Source organism: Nicotiana sylvestris, chromosome 7 (genome assembly GCF_000393655.2).
Source record: "Nicotiana sylvestris chromosome 7, ASM39365v2, whole genome shotgun sequence".
Lineage (NCBI taxonomy): Eukaryota > Viridiplantae > Streptophyta > Magnoliopsida > Solanales > Solanaceae > Nicotiana > Nicotiana sylvestris.
Window position 1 is genome coordinate 103,301,149 of NC_091063.1, and position 11,993 is coordinate 103,313,141.

The 11,993-nt window shown below is 37.3% G+C and overlaps 1 protein-coding gene and 1 pseudogene across 1 annotated transcript in view; one reads left to right on the top strand and one right to left on the bottom strand.

The window, feature by feature from the left end:
• Positions 1 to 346: 346 nt before the first annotated feature.
• Positions 347 to 11,993, bottom strand: part of LOC104244024 (uncharacterized) — a 33,855-nt gene continuing 22,208 nt past the window's right edge. Inside the window, exons 14-21 of the mRNA XM_009799324.2 lie at positions 11,815 to 11,940; positions 5,923 to 6,057; positions 3,447 to 3,595; positions 3,201 to 3,341; positions 2,524 to 2,847; positions 1,660 to 1,777; positions 1,096 to 1,193; positions 347 to 861 (exon numbers count right to left, since the gene is read on the bottom strand). Coding sequence (XP_009797626.1) covers positions 1,679 to 1,777; positions 2,524 to 2,847; positions 3,201 to 3,341; positions 3,447 to 3,595; positions 5,923 to 6,057; positions 11,815 to 11,940 — 974 coding nt within the window. The 3' untranslated portion in view covers positions 347 to 861; positions 1,096 to 1,193; positions 1,660 to 1,678. The remainder of the gene's footprint in view (positions 862 to 1,095; positions 1,194 to 1,659; positions 1,778 to 2,523; positions 2,848 to 3,200; positions 3,342 to 3,446; positions 3,596 to 5,922; positions 6,058 to 11,814; positions 11,941 to 11,993) is intronic.
• LOC138872496 (ethylene-responsive transcription factor RAP2-7-like) lies at positions 10,372 to 11,341 on the top strand (annotated as a pseudogene).

Here is an 11,993-nt window from a genome sequence, read left to right on the forward strand (position 1 = left end):
ACATCCATTTTATAGAACTTTTAACAAATCATTTAGATATTTTTGGATATTTTCAATTTTCAAAAGTTTGTAACAATTGATAAAGGTTACACGTGTCAGAAACTAGTAATTATAAATATAGTAGAGCTCATTATAGTAGTACAGCTTGAAGAAATATGTTCCAGAGCAATTAGATATTTTGTAGGATCAATTACCTTTGTGGCTTCATATCGCTGTCTTTTCGGCCCTTTCCATAACTAAAAATGTACAAAATCACAGAAGTGGAGATAAAACGTAGAGAACCTAATGAAAACCCTGTGAAGTTAAGGTGAGGTAAATGAAGTGAGAAAGAAAATGGAAAAACAACTAACGAACATAATGCAAATACTACTACTTAAATCGGCCTTCGAGTTGCTTTACATTCGAAAATAACTTGTTATTAGAATTCATTGCAAAACTCAGCTTGAAGGAAATGCTAGAGCCCTGACATATGCTGTTGGATCCTATACCTATATGCCTTCATTCTCTCTCTGCCTTTTCTCATTATGGCAAGAACACAAAATTACAAATGTGACTATAAAATGTAGGGTGGTGACTATTATGGACTACCCTACGAAATGAGACTCGATTGTAATTGTAACTTATCCTAAACCTGCAGATGGGAAAATCAAATTGCCAAATAGCATCCGAATCATTACTTGAGTTGACATCAGATTGAGTCACTGACAACATAGCTTACACTGTTGACTTAACAAGGCTTATGATGTTCACCGTTGACAGAGATGTCTCTTGAGTTCTTGCAACAGAACAGACTTGACACTTCCGTTTCTCACAACTTACTGAATGCCGTTTATCTTCTGCCAAATGTGTCCCATAATTTCTCTGCATTCTCAAATCCAAGATATATCAGAACGAAATAAAACTCAAGCGACAAATGCATATAATACTGCTTAATCAGCAGACAAATAGTCTTAATATGACATGAAAATGCATGACGTAGTGTACAGCATACCATTGCCTAGGCAAATTTAGGCATTTGTATGAAAATTGATATGGATTACATATGATTCACGTCCATTGTTGGATTGAGAAATGTCTTAAAAATATCCAACTTACCCACTCTATTGGCAGACGTTAGCTTTTAGATGTCATCAAAGAAAATTGAATGACTATTGTGTTGCTGAACTCTTTCTTAACCATGAACTCCATTGAGTCTGCAGAAAGTAATGATCATCGAGAAAGTGAAAACATTATGTCCTGTACTGCAGATTGTATTACTTTATTTAAAAAGAGACTTTTGACTGGTTTTTAGTAAATGCCCATGGATCCTCAGAGGGTAAATAAACTATCTGTAAAATAGAACCACGCTATGCTGCATCCATATTCCCCATCCAATTGCAGAATATTCAAACTTTTGTCATCTTCAACTTCTATCCTCTAACAAGTGCATGTAACAGCGAGGTTGGTACTGATCAATAATTCATAAAGCAGAAAAGCATACCTTAAACTATGAGCCTTATTTGTGGAAAAACATCACAAAGGTTTTACTAAACATGCTTAAGACTCTTGATTCGTGCAAGTCAAATTTTCTACTCTCATAATTGATGCTCTTAAGGGCCTTCTCAAGAACAAAATGGGTTGTACAAGCACACACTCTAGGTAGCAGAAAAGCAGACTTACCTCGAACATGCTATCCAGGTTAGTCGTATTCCAATGTGCTAATGGCTGCAACCAGTCTATCATAAGCACTTCGAATTTTATGTCTTTCTTCAATTGATATGGTAATATCCCCAGAAGACTGCAAACACAAAATTGATTACATGCAACGAACATCAAAATGAAGCCTAATGCTGGTCGAATTAACATAGAAACAGATTGCCTCTCTTTTTTCCTTACCAAAACCAATACACAGAGTTCTGTTCATCAATCTTTTGGAAATTAGTTCTTAGCATAACATATAGTAAGCACCATTGCACAAATACATAAAGTAAATGATCCTTTCTTCCCTTCCCTCTCCCCCCCCCCCCGGGTAAATATGTACTCCCTCTAACAGCTTAAGCATTTAGATGAGATGGTCACACATTATTCATTGAATAGAGCAGGCAGATGTCCTGGATTCGAGTCTTACCGTCACATATTATCAAAAAGAATTTCCATGTGCTTGGCCCATGAATAAGAATCAGGCTCGCATGTGAAGGGGCGTGCTGATACATAATTAAGCAGATAAAACTGTACTCTCAAGTTTTTAGATGAGATGGTCACGCACTATTTAACACTCATGAAAGCTTGAAGCAGCACTAAAGGCCTCTCTTTTTAAAAGTTTCGGTTTATCAATTTATACGGTTTAACAAGGACAAGAGCTAGCAACACTTGCAGCTTTTGAAATTATTATGCATCCAAAAAAAAAAAAAAATATAACCACGACTCTGGCAAAGTAAAACATAGGGACCAGTAACCTTCATAGTATAAATTACAAATGAGTCGTACTATATGCTAGCTCGGTTGAAAATTAGAAAGCTTTCAGCTCAGAGTTTGAAGTCATACCTTTAGCGTTAGCATGCTTTGTAATATATTCGTAATCTGTGTCTTGCATGCCAGAAGAAGTTTCTGCATCTTAACATCCCCATGCATAAGCAAGAGAACAGAGGCTATAGAAAGAATTCTGCTTGAATGATCCTTCACCAAAGCACCATCCTGATGAGGCAAAAGCGTTGAAACATTGGCACTGATGAATGATTCCATCACTTTCAATATCTGATTTAACAGTATGTTACTCCTATCAAGTAGGAAAAAACCAGGAAGGAGGTAATAATGCCTCGTCTGTCGAATCAATATCTTAGAAGACTCATTATCTTCCTCTGGAATGTGCTACATCAAAGTTAAAAAACAAACAGAAAGCCATGAGTTGAAGGTACTACAAGCAAATGAAATTAAGAGCGAAATCCCAGCAAGAATGCAAATTAAGAACAAGTCCCTACCAACAACACAAATCACAGCTAGCATGGGTTTTCTTTCATTTTTGTTTTTTTTTTTTTTTGGGGGGGGGGGGGAGCGGGGGCCAATCTCAATAAAGTCGAGTTAGAAGTTGTCATTCTTGTAAACCACAATTCAATGGTAGAGAATTATCTAAGCACCATGAAAGATGAAGCAAGTAGTAATCAGCTGATCTATAACAAACAGTTTATAAAGTTGCAGGAAACTAACCAGCAAAAAATACTTACAGTCATAACGTCTAAGAAGTACTCCGGAAGGACATCGCTTAATCTATTTATTGTCTGCTCGGAAAGTCTTGTAGGTTTTGAATCCAGTGTGATAAGCAATCTTATAAAACCATATATGTTATCTACTGGTCGTTTGTGAGACTGCAGAACAAATAAAACCAAGAGCTCAGTGGCTGGAGAAATATTACGTTCAATTATCACAAAATGAAGCACTATCAATACAGTAACTCTTGCTGTTTAACTCACTATCTCATCAAGAACAACTTTTTCCAGCAACTGCAGAACGAGCACATCATCTCCAATCTGCGACAAACAAGAACAAACAGCCCTAACAACTGATTTGAAGGTTCCACGATTTGACTTCCCTTCATGCTTCTTAGTAGGATAGATTTTCTCTGCAGAAAAGCATCCAGGTTCCTGATTTAATTTTTATAAACTATCGGTCATAGCAAAAGAACAAGTAATGTGATGTCTGAAAGAGAAAGTACTTTCGCATCAAAAAAGTGAAAGGGCTTCTTAGTTATACTCAAATCTCAATACCTGCCAATTTCTTTGCAGTAATCCTTCTATCAGTTTCTCTTCTTATTGACTGTTAAATTGCTAATCAATAAACTAGGGAATCATTCTGTCTATTAGTCCAATATCATTATCATTATATGCAATGTAACATACTGACCATAACATTTGCTCTATTTCTCTAAAAAGGGCCTGATTTGCCCCTCTACTTTCATTTATTGTTCAATCTTGTCCCCCGTTAAAACTTTCCGTTCACATATACCCATGCCGTCCATCAAAGTTCTATATTTGCCCCTATTTTAACGGCAATACACATAGCGCCTTCTGAGAGATTGAACCAACCCAACATTAAATTAAAAAAAAAAAACAATCCGACTCGTTACCCAGAACCCGCCCAACCCTATTCCCCTGTTTCTATTAAACGCTGCACAATCATAAGCCCTAGCAACATCCACATCAGCATCAAAAGTTCCTAACCAAATCCTCGACCCTTTTTTATTAGGATCTCTTATCTCTGCTGCAAATTTACCCCATGGCCTTCTCCTTACTCCTTTGTAATTCTTCTTATTTTTGTAATTATTACTACTAGTGGGAACATACTGGGTTTGTTGTTATTGTTGTTCGTAATTATTACTACTCGTTGTATCTGTTGAAATAGTTGAGTGGAACTAACAGAGCTGTCGGAAGTTGGGCTGAGATTAGTGTCTGAGTTTGTTTTGAATCTGGGAATCGCTGAAGTCATGGGAAATTGGTTTGTACGACGTGGGAGAATCTGAGAGTGAATGATTGGAAATAGAAAGCTCTGTTTTTGCTGAGGTGAAAACAGGGGAGATATGATTGGAAAAGCACTATATGGTTATCATTTATGCAAATTTGAATCTCTACTCTGAGAGCTGTTAACATTGTTCTTGAATTATATGTAGAATTTTCACATGCTAATTAATTGGTTTTGCTAGATTTTGAGGAGTTCCACTTCAATTTAAGATGGTGAATTTGGGGTTGTTTTCTGGGAACAAGCCTTTGAAGTCAAGGAAGGTGAGTTTTGAATCCCATATTATACTCAGTGGGGCCAACACCTTCTGATATGCGGTTCAGATGCGTTGCTTGGTTCATGGAATGTGAAAAAGGGTCTATTATTGAAGCCTTCTCACCAAGGGGAAAAACTGATATGGTCTGGAAGCATTGGGGTATGCCATAGGGGTTTAAGAAGAGTAAGAGGGGAATAGGGTCGCACAGACTATGGGTAACGAGTCGAGTTGGTTTTTTTTTTTAAATGTTGGGTTGGTTCAATTTCTCAGAAGACGCCACGTGTCTTTGCCGTTAAAATAAGGCCAAATATAGAACAAGGGTATATCTGAACCGAAAGTATAATGGGGGATAGGATTGAACAATAAATGAAAGTAGAGGGGCAATCAGACCCTTTTCCGATAAATTTTGTTTATATATGATTCAGTTGTTAATAATTTAAATTAACCATTAGCTATAAACACCATAAGCGTCAACTACATATCGCAAAATAAAAGTATTGATCGTGGAGGAATATACCCCTTTTCATTCTTACAATCATCTTCAATAGCAAATTCAAAGATACTGTGTTAAAGATATATGTACATTTTATAATATCAAAGAGGGAATAGTTAATTTAGCAATTTTTGTCAAAACCTTAGTTATTATGCAGATCACATATAATGTCAAACATTAGGGGGAAATATAACATGGTACTTATAGAAACACTATTTACTGTAAAACTATTTAACAAAGGAAGCTAGGCTTGTCACTTCTATTGTTATATTAAACTAGAGGAGATGTACTAAAACAGGAAAGGCCTCTACACTTTAGTTTGGTTGCAAGCAAGAAAGAGAATGCTTCTTTTCCTACAACAGAGAAATCACATGTTCAATTGGTCCAACAGAATAAATCATTCCGGAAAACCTTGATTCCTTTAAGAACTTTGTGCTTCCATGCATAGTAAGGAAAACCAGTTAGATCAAACAGCACATCGGACTTTATTTTTGGCTCCACAAGATTTACACTAAAAGAAAAAAGACAAAGACAAACACACACACACACACACACACACACACATATATATATATAAAACAATCAGAGATACACCTAACATGATTCCGAATTTGAAACGGATGGGGGGGGGGGTGGCTGGTATATGTATGTATTTAAGTCTTAAAGTACTAGAATAGAGAAAAACCAGGATAAACTTGAAAGCGTGAAAGCAAAGTGATGAAGAAGCTAATATAATCTGCAATCTGGATATGGCCAGCTTTGTAGGATGAGTGCAGAACTTCTATGATTCGGAAAAGGATAAATGGTTCCAACTCGTGACCTGCATTAAAAGCACATAGACGAAATAATATCATGAGGATGACTGCTAGTACTCATACAAGAGAGAAAAACCAAAATGATATCTATTTGTGCTTCCTCGATTATATCTTTGACAGAACATCTTTTGTAACTATGCTTTTAGATAAGTACTAAAGAGAAACTCCATTTATTTATTAAAGTTATATCATTTTCTCCTGATACAAGAGAACGTTTATTTAAGATTTGTTTGAACCAAATCAAACCATAAGGCCTTTCATTAGACGTAGTTTAGAACCACCACGGCCTGAAAGAACATGGACCAAACTCTTATAAACTCAGGTCCAAATTTACAGTACATACTGACACACTAACGCATTGGTAACACTCATGAAAATCCAATATAAGATTACGAGGAGATCAACGAAAACCTTAAAAAAAAAAGAAAATCTTCTGGTTATATGCACTAACATACTCCATAAAAAGGCTACAAATCGATGGCCATATTCTGGGGGAAGAAGATGAAACACACGATGACATAATACAATATTATCAACACTTGTGATGAGAACGTGGATTGGAGACAACAGTCGGTAGGAAATAGACGGATTAGGTTGACTGAAAAGGAATGCTTGAGCTTCCATTTGAAGATAAGAGATGGAAATAGTCGTGAAGAATTTATATTTTTGTTATTTTTAATTATGTTTAGCCGGTTCCCTGCACCCGTATCCATACTAGGATTCATATCCCTGAATCTTAGAATTTACATCTTGAAGGATCCGACCTCTAGATCCGCACCCGTGTCCAAGCAACTTAGATCAAAATATTCAAGTAGAATCACACATATTTTTTGGCCAAATACATAGACGGCTCTTCAAAGTTTGCCCTAGTTTTCATTTTGACACCTCAACTGAGACCGTCTCCTATTGCATACTTGATCTAAACTTAATTGTACCTATTAGACACAAACTATTGAGATGGCACAATGAATGTAACACACCTTTGAGAGCGTGAAAAGCCAAAAAAAATTATCTTTTTAATTTTCTTTCTTCTGCCTCTTTCCCTCTCCCGGCCACCACCTCCACCTTCCCCTTCCTCCTACTTTCTCCCGCCACCGCCAACTTGCCACCCATTAAACCTCTTTTGCTCCACCCATTTAAGTTAGTGAAAAATTCCATTTGTGCCGTTTCTCTCCACACAATAACCCATTTCTTCTTCATCTATGAATCATCTACAAAGTACCACAAAATTTCAAACACCATAGCTAACTGCCATTGAAAAATCAGGCGCAGAGCTGACATCCCATCACCAGCCACTAAAGGAGTGTCATCTTCATATTTAGATCTAAACCCAACCCAGTGAGCAACTAATTCATTCTCAGATCCTTCAATTATATCTTTTCCATATCTCAAGTTCTTCGTTTCAGCTATCGTAGGAGCCTAATTCAAAGTGGAAATTAACAAACTTGACAACAATGATAAGAAAGAAATCAACACTCCTAGATTTGACAGTGAAAAGAAATAATGTTAAGGGAGTTTATGTATGCATACTGTGCAGTGGTGGTAAGTAAGATGCCAACAATGGAGGCATGGAGTGATCCAGTTGCGCATTTTTTATTGAGAAGCAAGTTACAACTCTCTGTTTTTCGGTGTTAATGGATTTGGCTGAGCGGAATTTTTCTTTTGGAGCTTGTGGGAGATAAAAATGGAGGGGTAACTCATCAATGGTAACCAACATGCAATCGGTGCAAGGTGGCGGTAGAGGCCTCTGTAGGGAAGATAGAAGAAAAAGAAAAAAAAGGAAAAAAGAAAGAGAGAAAAAAGAATATGAAGGGCCGACAAATAGAAGGGAGGGGGAAAGGACGACAGACGGAGGGAAGGTCGGAAGGGACTATCAGATAATAATGTTCTTTTTTAGCTTAAAAGCCTTTTCTTTGTCTTTATTAAAAAAGGCTTGTCTTTCTTTGTTTTTCTTCCCTTTTGTCTCTCCGTTAAAATTTTTTTGTTGTGTTAATTTACACGTATCACCCATCAATTTGTGCATTTCCATGTCAGTGTGCTTGGAATCACGAGCTTCATTTTGAAGAGAGATTGAGACTAACTGTTCAATAGGCACAATCTGATCGAGTGTTGGATTGTCTAATAGGTACAAGGGTCAGTTGAGGTGTCAAAATGAAAATTGGCGCCAACTTTAAGGGGTTGTCTATGCATTAGCCAACACTTTAACTTCATCTCAACCAACTATCCATCCCTTCCTCTATCACCATTTCATCTGCGTGTGCTGCTTCAAGCATTCGCCTTTAATGGGCCTTTTTTTCTATTTTCTAGTTTCTAGTTCCCACCTCCATGCTCTCTTTTTTTTAATCAGGTAAAGTAATATTTCATTAATAGAAGCATCTAGAGGATGTAAAAACTGATCATAAAAGAGATAAATCTCCCTGCAGAACATACAATCAAATCCACCTAACTACTCAGGGAGCTTACAAAATCAAGAAATAAAATAGGATAATCTACATCAAAATGGTTCCACCCAGCAAAAAGATTAAGCAAACATCTAAATTTCGGGATTTGTAGGGGAGTTGTTTTTCCATCAAAACATCTCTGAGTCCTGTCCTTCCAAACACTTCAAATGATACATTGGTGGATCATTTTCCAGAACTTCTTGATAGATTCCCAACTCTTGCACGGTTCCAAATGACAAAATGTTTCTTTCAAGGTCCTTGGCATAACCCAAATTATACCAACAAGATTGTAGAACATATCCCATATATCTTTAACCACTGTAAAATGCAAAAATAGATGATCTGTACTCTCACATTCATTTTTACATAGATAACATCTATTGCACAAAGATACTCCTCTTCTCATTAAATTTTCTTGTGTCAAGCAAGCTCTTAAAGCTGCCAGCCAACTGAAACAAGCTACATTAGTAGGTACATCAATTCTCCAAATAAGTTTCCAGGGTAGTGTTTAACTAAGCAAAACAATGCAATATTTTTTGTTTAGGACATTGTAGACATGTAAAAATTTATTGAATTCAAATTCAATAAATAATTTGGATTATATTTTAAATATATTAGTCCGAATAAATATTTTGGGCTAATATAATTGGATTAATTGTATAAGTCCAAATTGGGCTAGCCCATTTAATTGGGCTAAAGTGATGAGCCCACCTCATTAAGCCCAAGATGTCATCTTCCTAGAGGCCCAGTTTGGTGCCACGTGTCAAATGACGTGGCGCGCCAAGTCAAGCGGAAGAGCCAATAGGACCATGCCACGTGTCAAAATGACAAGGCATGTCCAGTCACGCTAAAAGGCCAATGAAATCGCGCCACGTGTGCAAGTGACATGTTCTGGCCAATCAAATGCAGCCATGTCACACTTCAATTTGATTGGTCGGAAAGAGTTTGTTCTTATCACAATTCTTCCCTTCCACAACTATAAATAAGTGGGTCTTCATAACTCAGAAAAGACACCAGAAGTTATAACAAGAAGCAAGAGAGAGCTCGTGGATCAAACGCCGCAAATTTCTCTACAAGTTTCAAGCTTCAAGCAATCAAGTTCAAGTTCAAGAAATCAAGTTCAAGCTCAAGAACGAAGAACAATTCAAGTATTCAAGATCAAGAACGAAGTCAAATCAAATACAAGACATCCAAGATCAAGGCTACTTGTTTGTGATAAAATTCGTGGCAACAATCAAAGTGTTCGCGATGGATAAATCAAATTACAATTCAAGATCAAGCTCAAAGGCCCTTGAATTTATACTAGAAAAGTAGAATCAGAGGAATCATAGAGATTGTAACACTCAAATATTCGAAATAAAATACTACGATTGTTGCGATATTTTCGGTCTTGATTTTATTTTCTCGACGCAATTTATTGTCTACAGACATATTTAAGTATATTAAAGTATGCTTTTGTTAACAACTTAAACTTTTAGATGAGATGCTCACATACTTCAAACAATTCAATATACCATTGAAGCCTCTATCATCTTGGCAGAGACTCAAGTAGCTTCCACGACTGGCGGGCAGTACCTGCCAATGTGTGCCGCCTGCAAGCCCAATGTGTTCTTTTTTTATTCTTCTTTTTGGTGACTGCCTCCCACCATAGCCGGCTACCCCCTTTCCGTTCATCCTTCTTTGTCCAAAAACAAATGTAATTCTTATTTCATCATTGTCCTCTCACTATATATATTTGGATGTGGACATACACAAGGAATGTGTTTGTGTAGCGCGTATGACAACGTTCCTTTTTTCTTGATACCCTCCTTGTTTCTCCCACCCCCAACCCACTTGCCATTTTTCTATACCCCTGATACTCAACTCAAATTCCCCATACTTTGATTGCTCTTTTGCATTCTTGATTTTCTTATTCTATAATTCCATCATTTTGTGTTGCCCATTTGGACATACTTTAGTGGATATTTGAGATGTTTGACCTTAATCTTAGTTTTCAAGATGTTCCAGTAAAATTCATCTCCCTTACAGGAGGAATGGCGTCAAAGAAGCTCAACGAACTATCACTCACCCAAATGGAGAATTCTAGGACCTCCAATTCCTCCATTATTAACATTGAAACGACCAGTACTGCTGGTGACGATGAATATTCATGCCCGGATCATTGTTGCGATGGCTATGCATTTGATATACTGAAAGCCGATAGGCAAGGGAGTGAAGGGACTGAGAATCGTGGTGGTTTGTTACAAAGGAGTTGTTTCCATTGGTGGGTGGAGAGACTGAGTTTCTGCAGCAGCAGTGGTTGGATCTCTCAGCTAATTACGATGCTTCCTACGAGCAGTGAGCACTATATCTCCTCAGCAGAGATTACAGTTGAAAGAAGTTCTCAATATCTCGGAGTTTTTCATTCTATCGAAGGACTGGAAAATAGAAATTCCACATCTAGGATTGTGGAAAACAAGTTTACTTGGAGGATTTTGACATTGCATATGCTGCAGCTAGCGCATCTGACCGTGCTGCAATTAAATTCCAAGGATTTGATGTAGATATCAATTTTACATCAGTGATTATGAAGATCTGCAGCAGATAAAGAACTTCACCAAAAAAGAGTTTGTGCACAGACTTCGTCGATAGAGCATTGATTTCTCCAGAGGAAGTTCGAATACAGGGGAGTCACACTGCATAAATGTGGATGATGGGACGCATGGATGGGGCAGCTTCTTGGGAAGAAGTAATCTATCTTGGACTACTTGAGACTTCAGAATGAGATAGAAGCTGCAAGGCATACGACAAGACTGCTATAAAATGCAGGGGGGGGGAGGCAGTCACCAATTTTGAGCTAAGAACATAGGAAGGGATATTAAGTTGTGTTGCTGATATGGGAGCACGGGTCATAATCTTGATCTGAAATTGGGCTGACAATCAACATGGAAACACTAGCCAAATGGGAAAATCCCAGTGCCAGCATGGCTCAAATGGTATACCTAACCATAAAAAGTCAATGAGAAGTTATTTTTTTCTATTTTAACATGGTACCAGAGTAGGCAAAATTCATGGATTCAAGTCCCACCGCCACCCATTATCAAAAAGATTTTCCACGTGCTTGACCCACGAAAAAGAATCAGGCTCGCAAGTGAGGGGGCGTGTTGAAGAGATAATTATGTATATTGTGCTCTCTCTAACAGCTTAAACATATACTTAGATTAGATGGTCACACACTTCAAACAATTCACAATTTGAGCGCCAGTTAGTTCTGTAAAAGACCTTGGTATTTTCATCTAGTTAGAAAGATAAAAATCAGTGATGTCGAGGAGTTAAACTTACATATGCAACATGAGACTAAAGGTTGAAGTAGCACAGTGTCCAAGAAAGAAAAGTAATATAGGCAGCATATTGAGAGCTCCTGAATATCTCTAGGAAGCCTCATGAACGGACCATAGCTTACAGTTCCTACAGTGCAAGAAAAAGGGTTAGCCTGTGAGGAATTAATAATGTGAGATTAA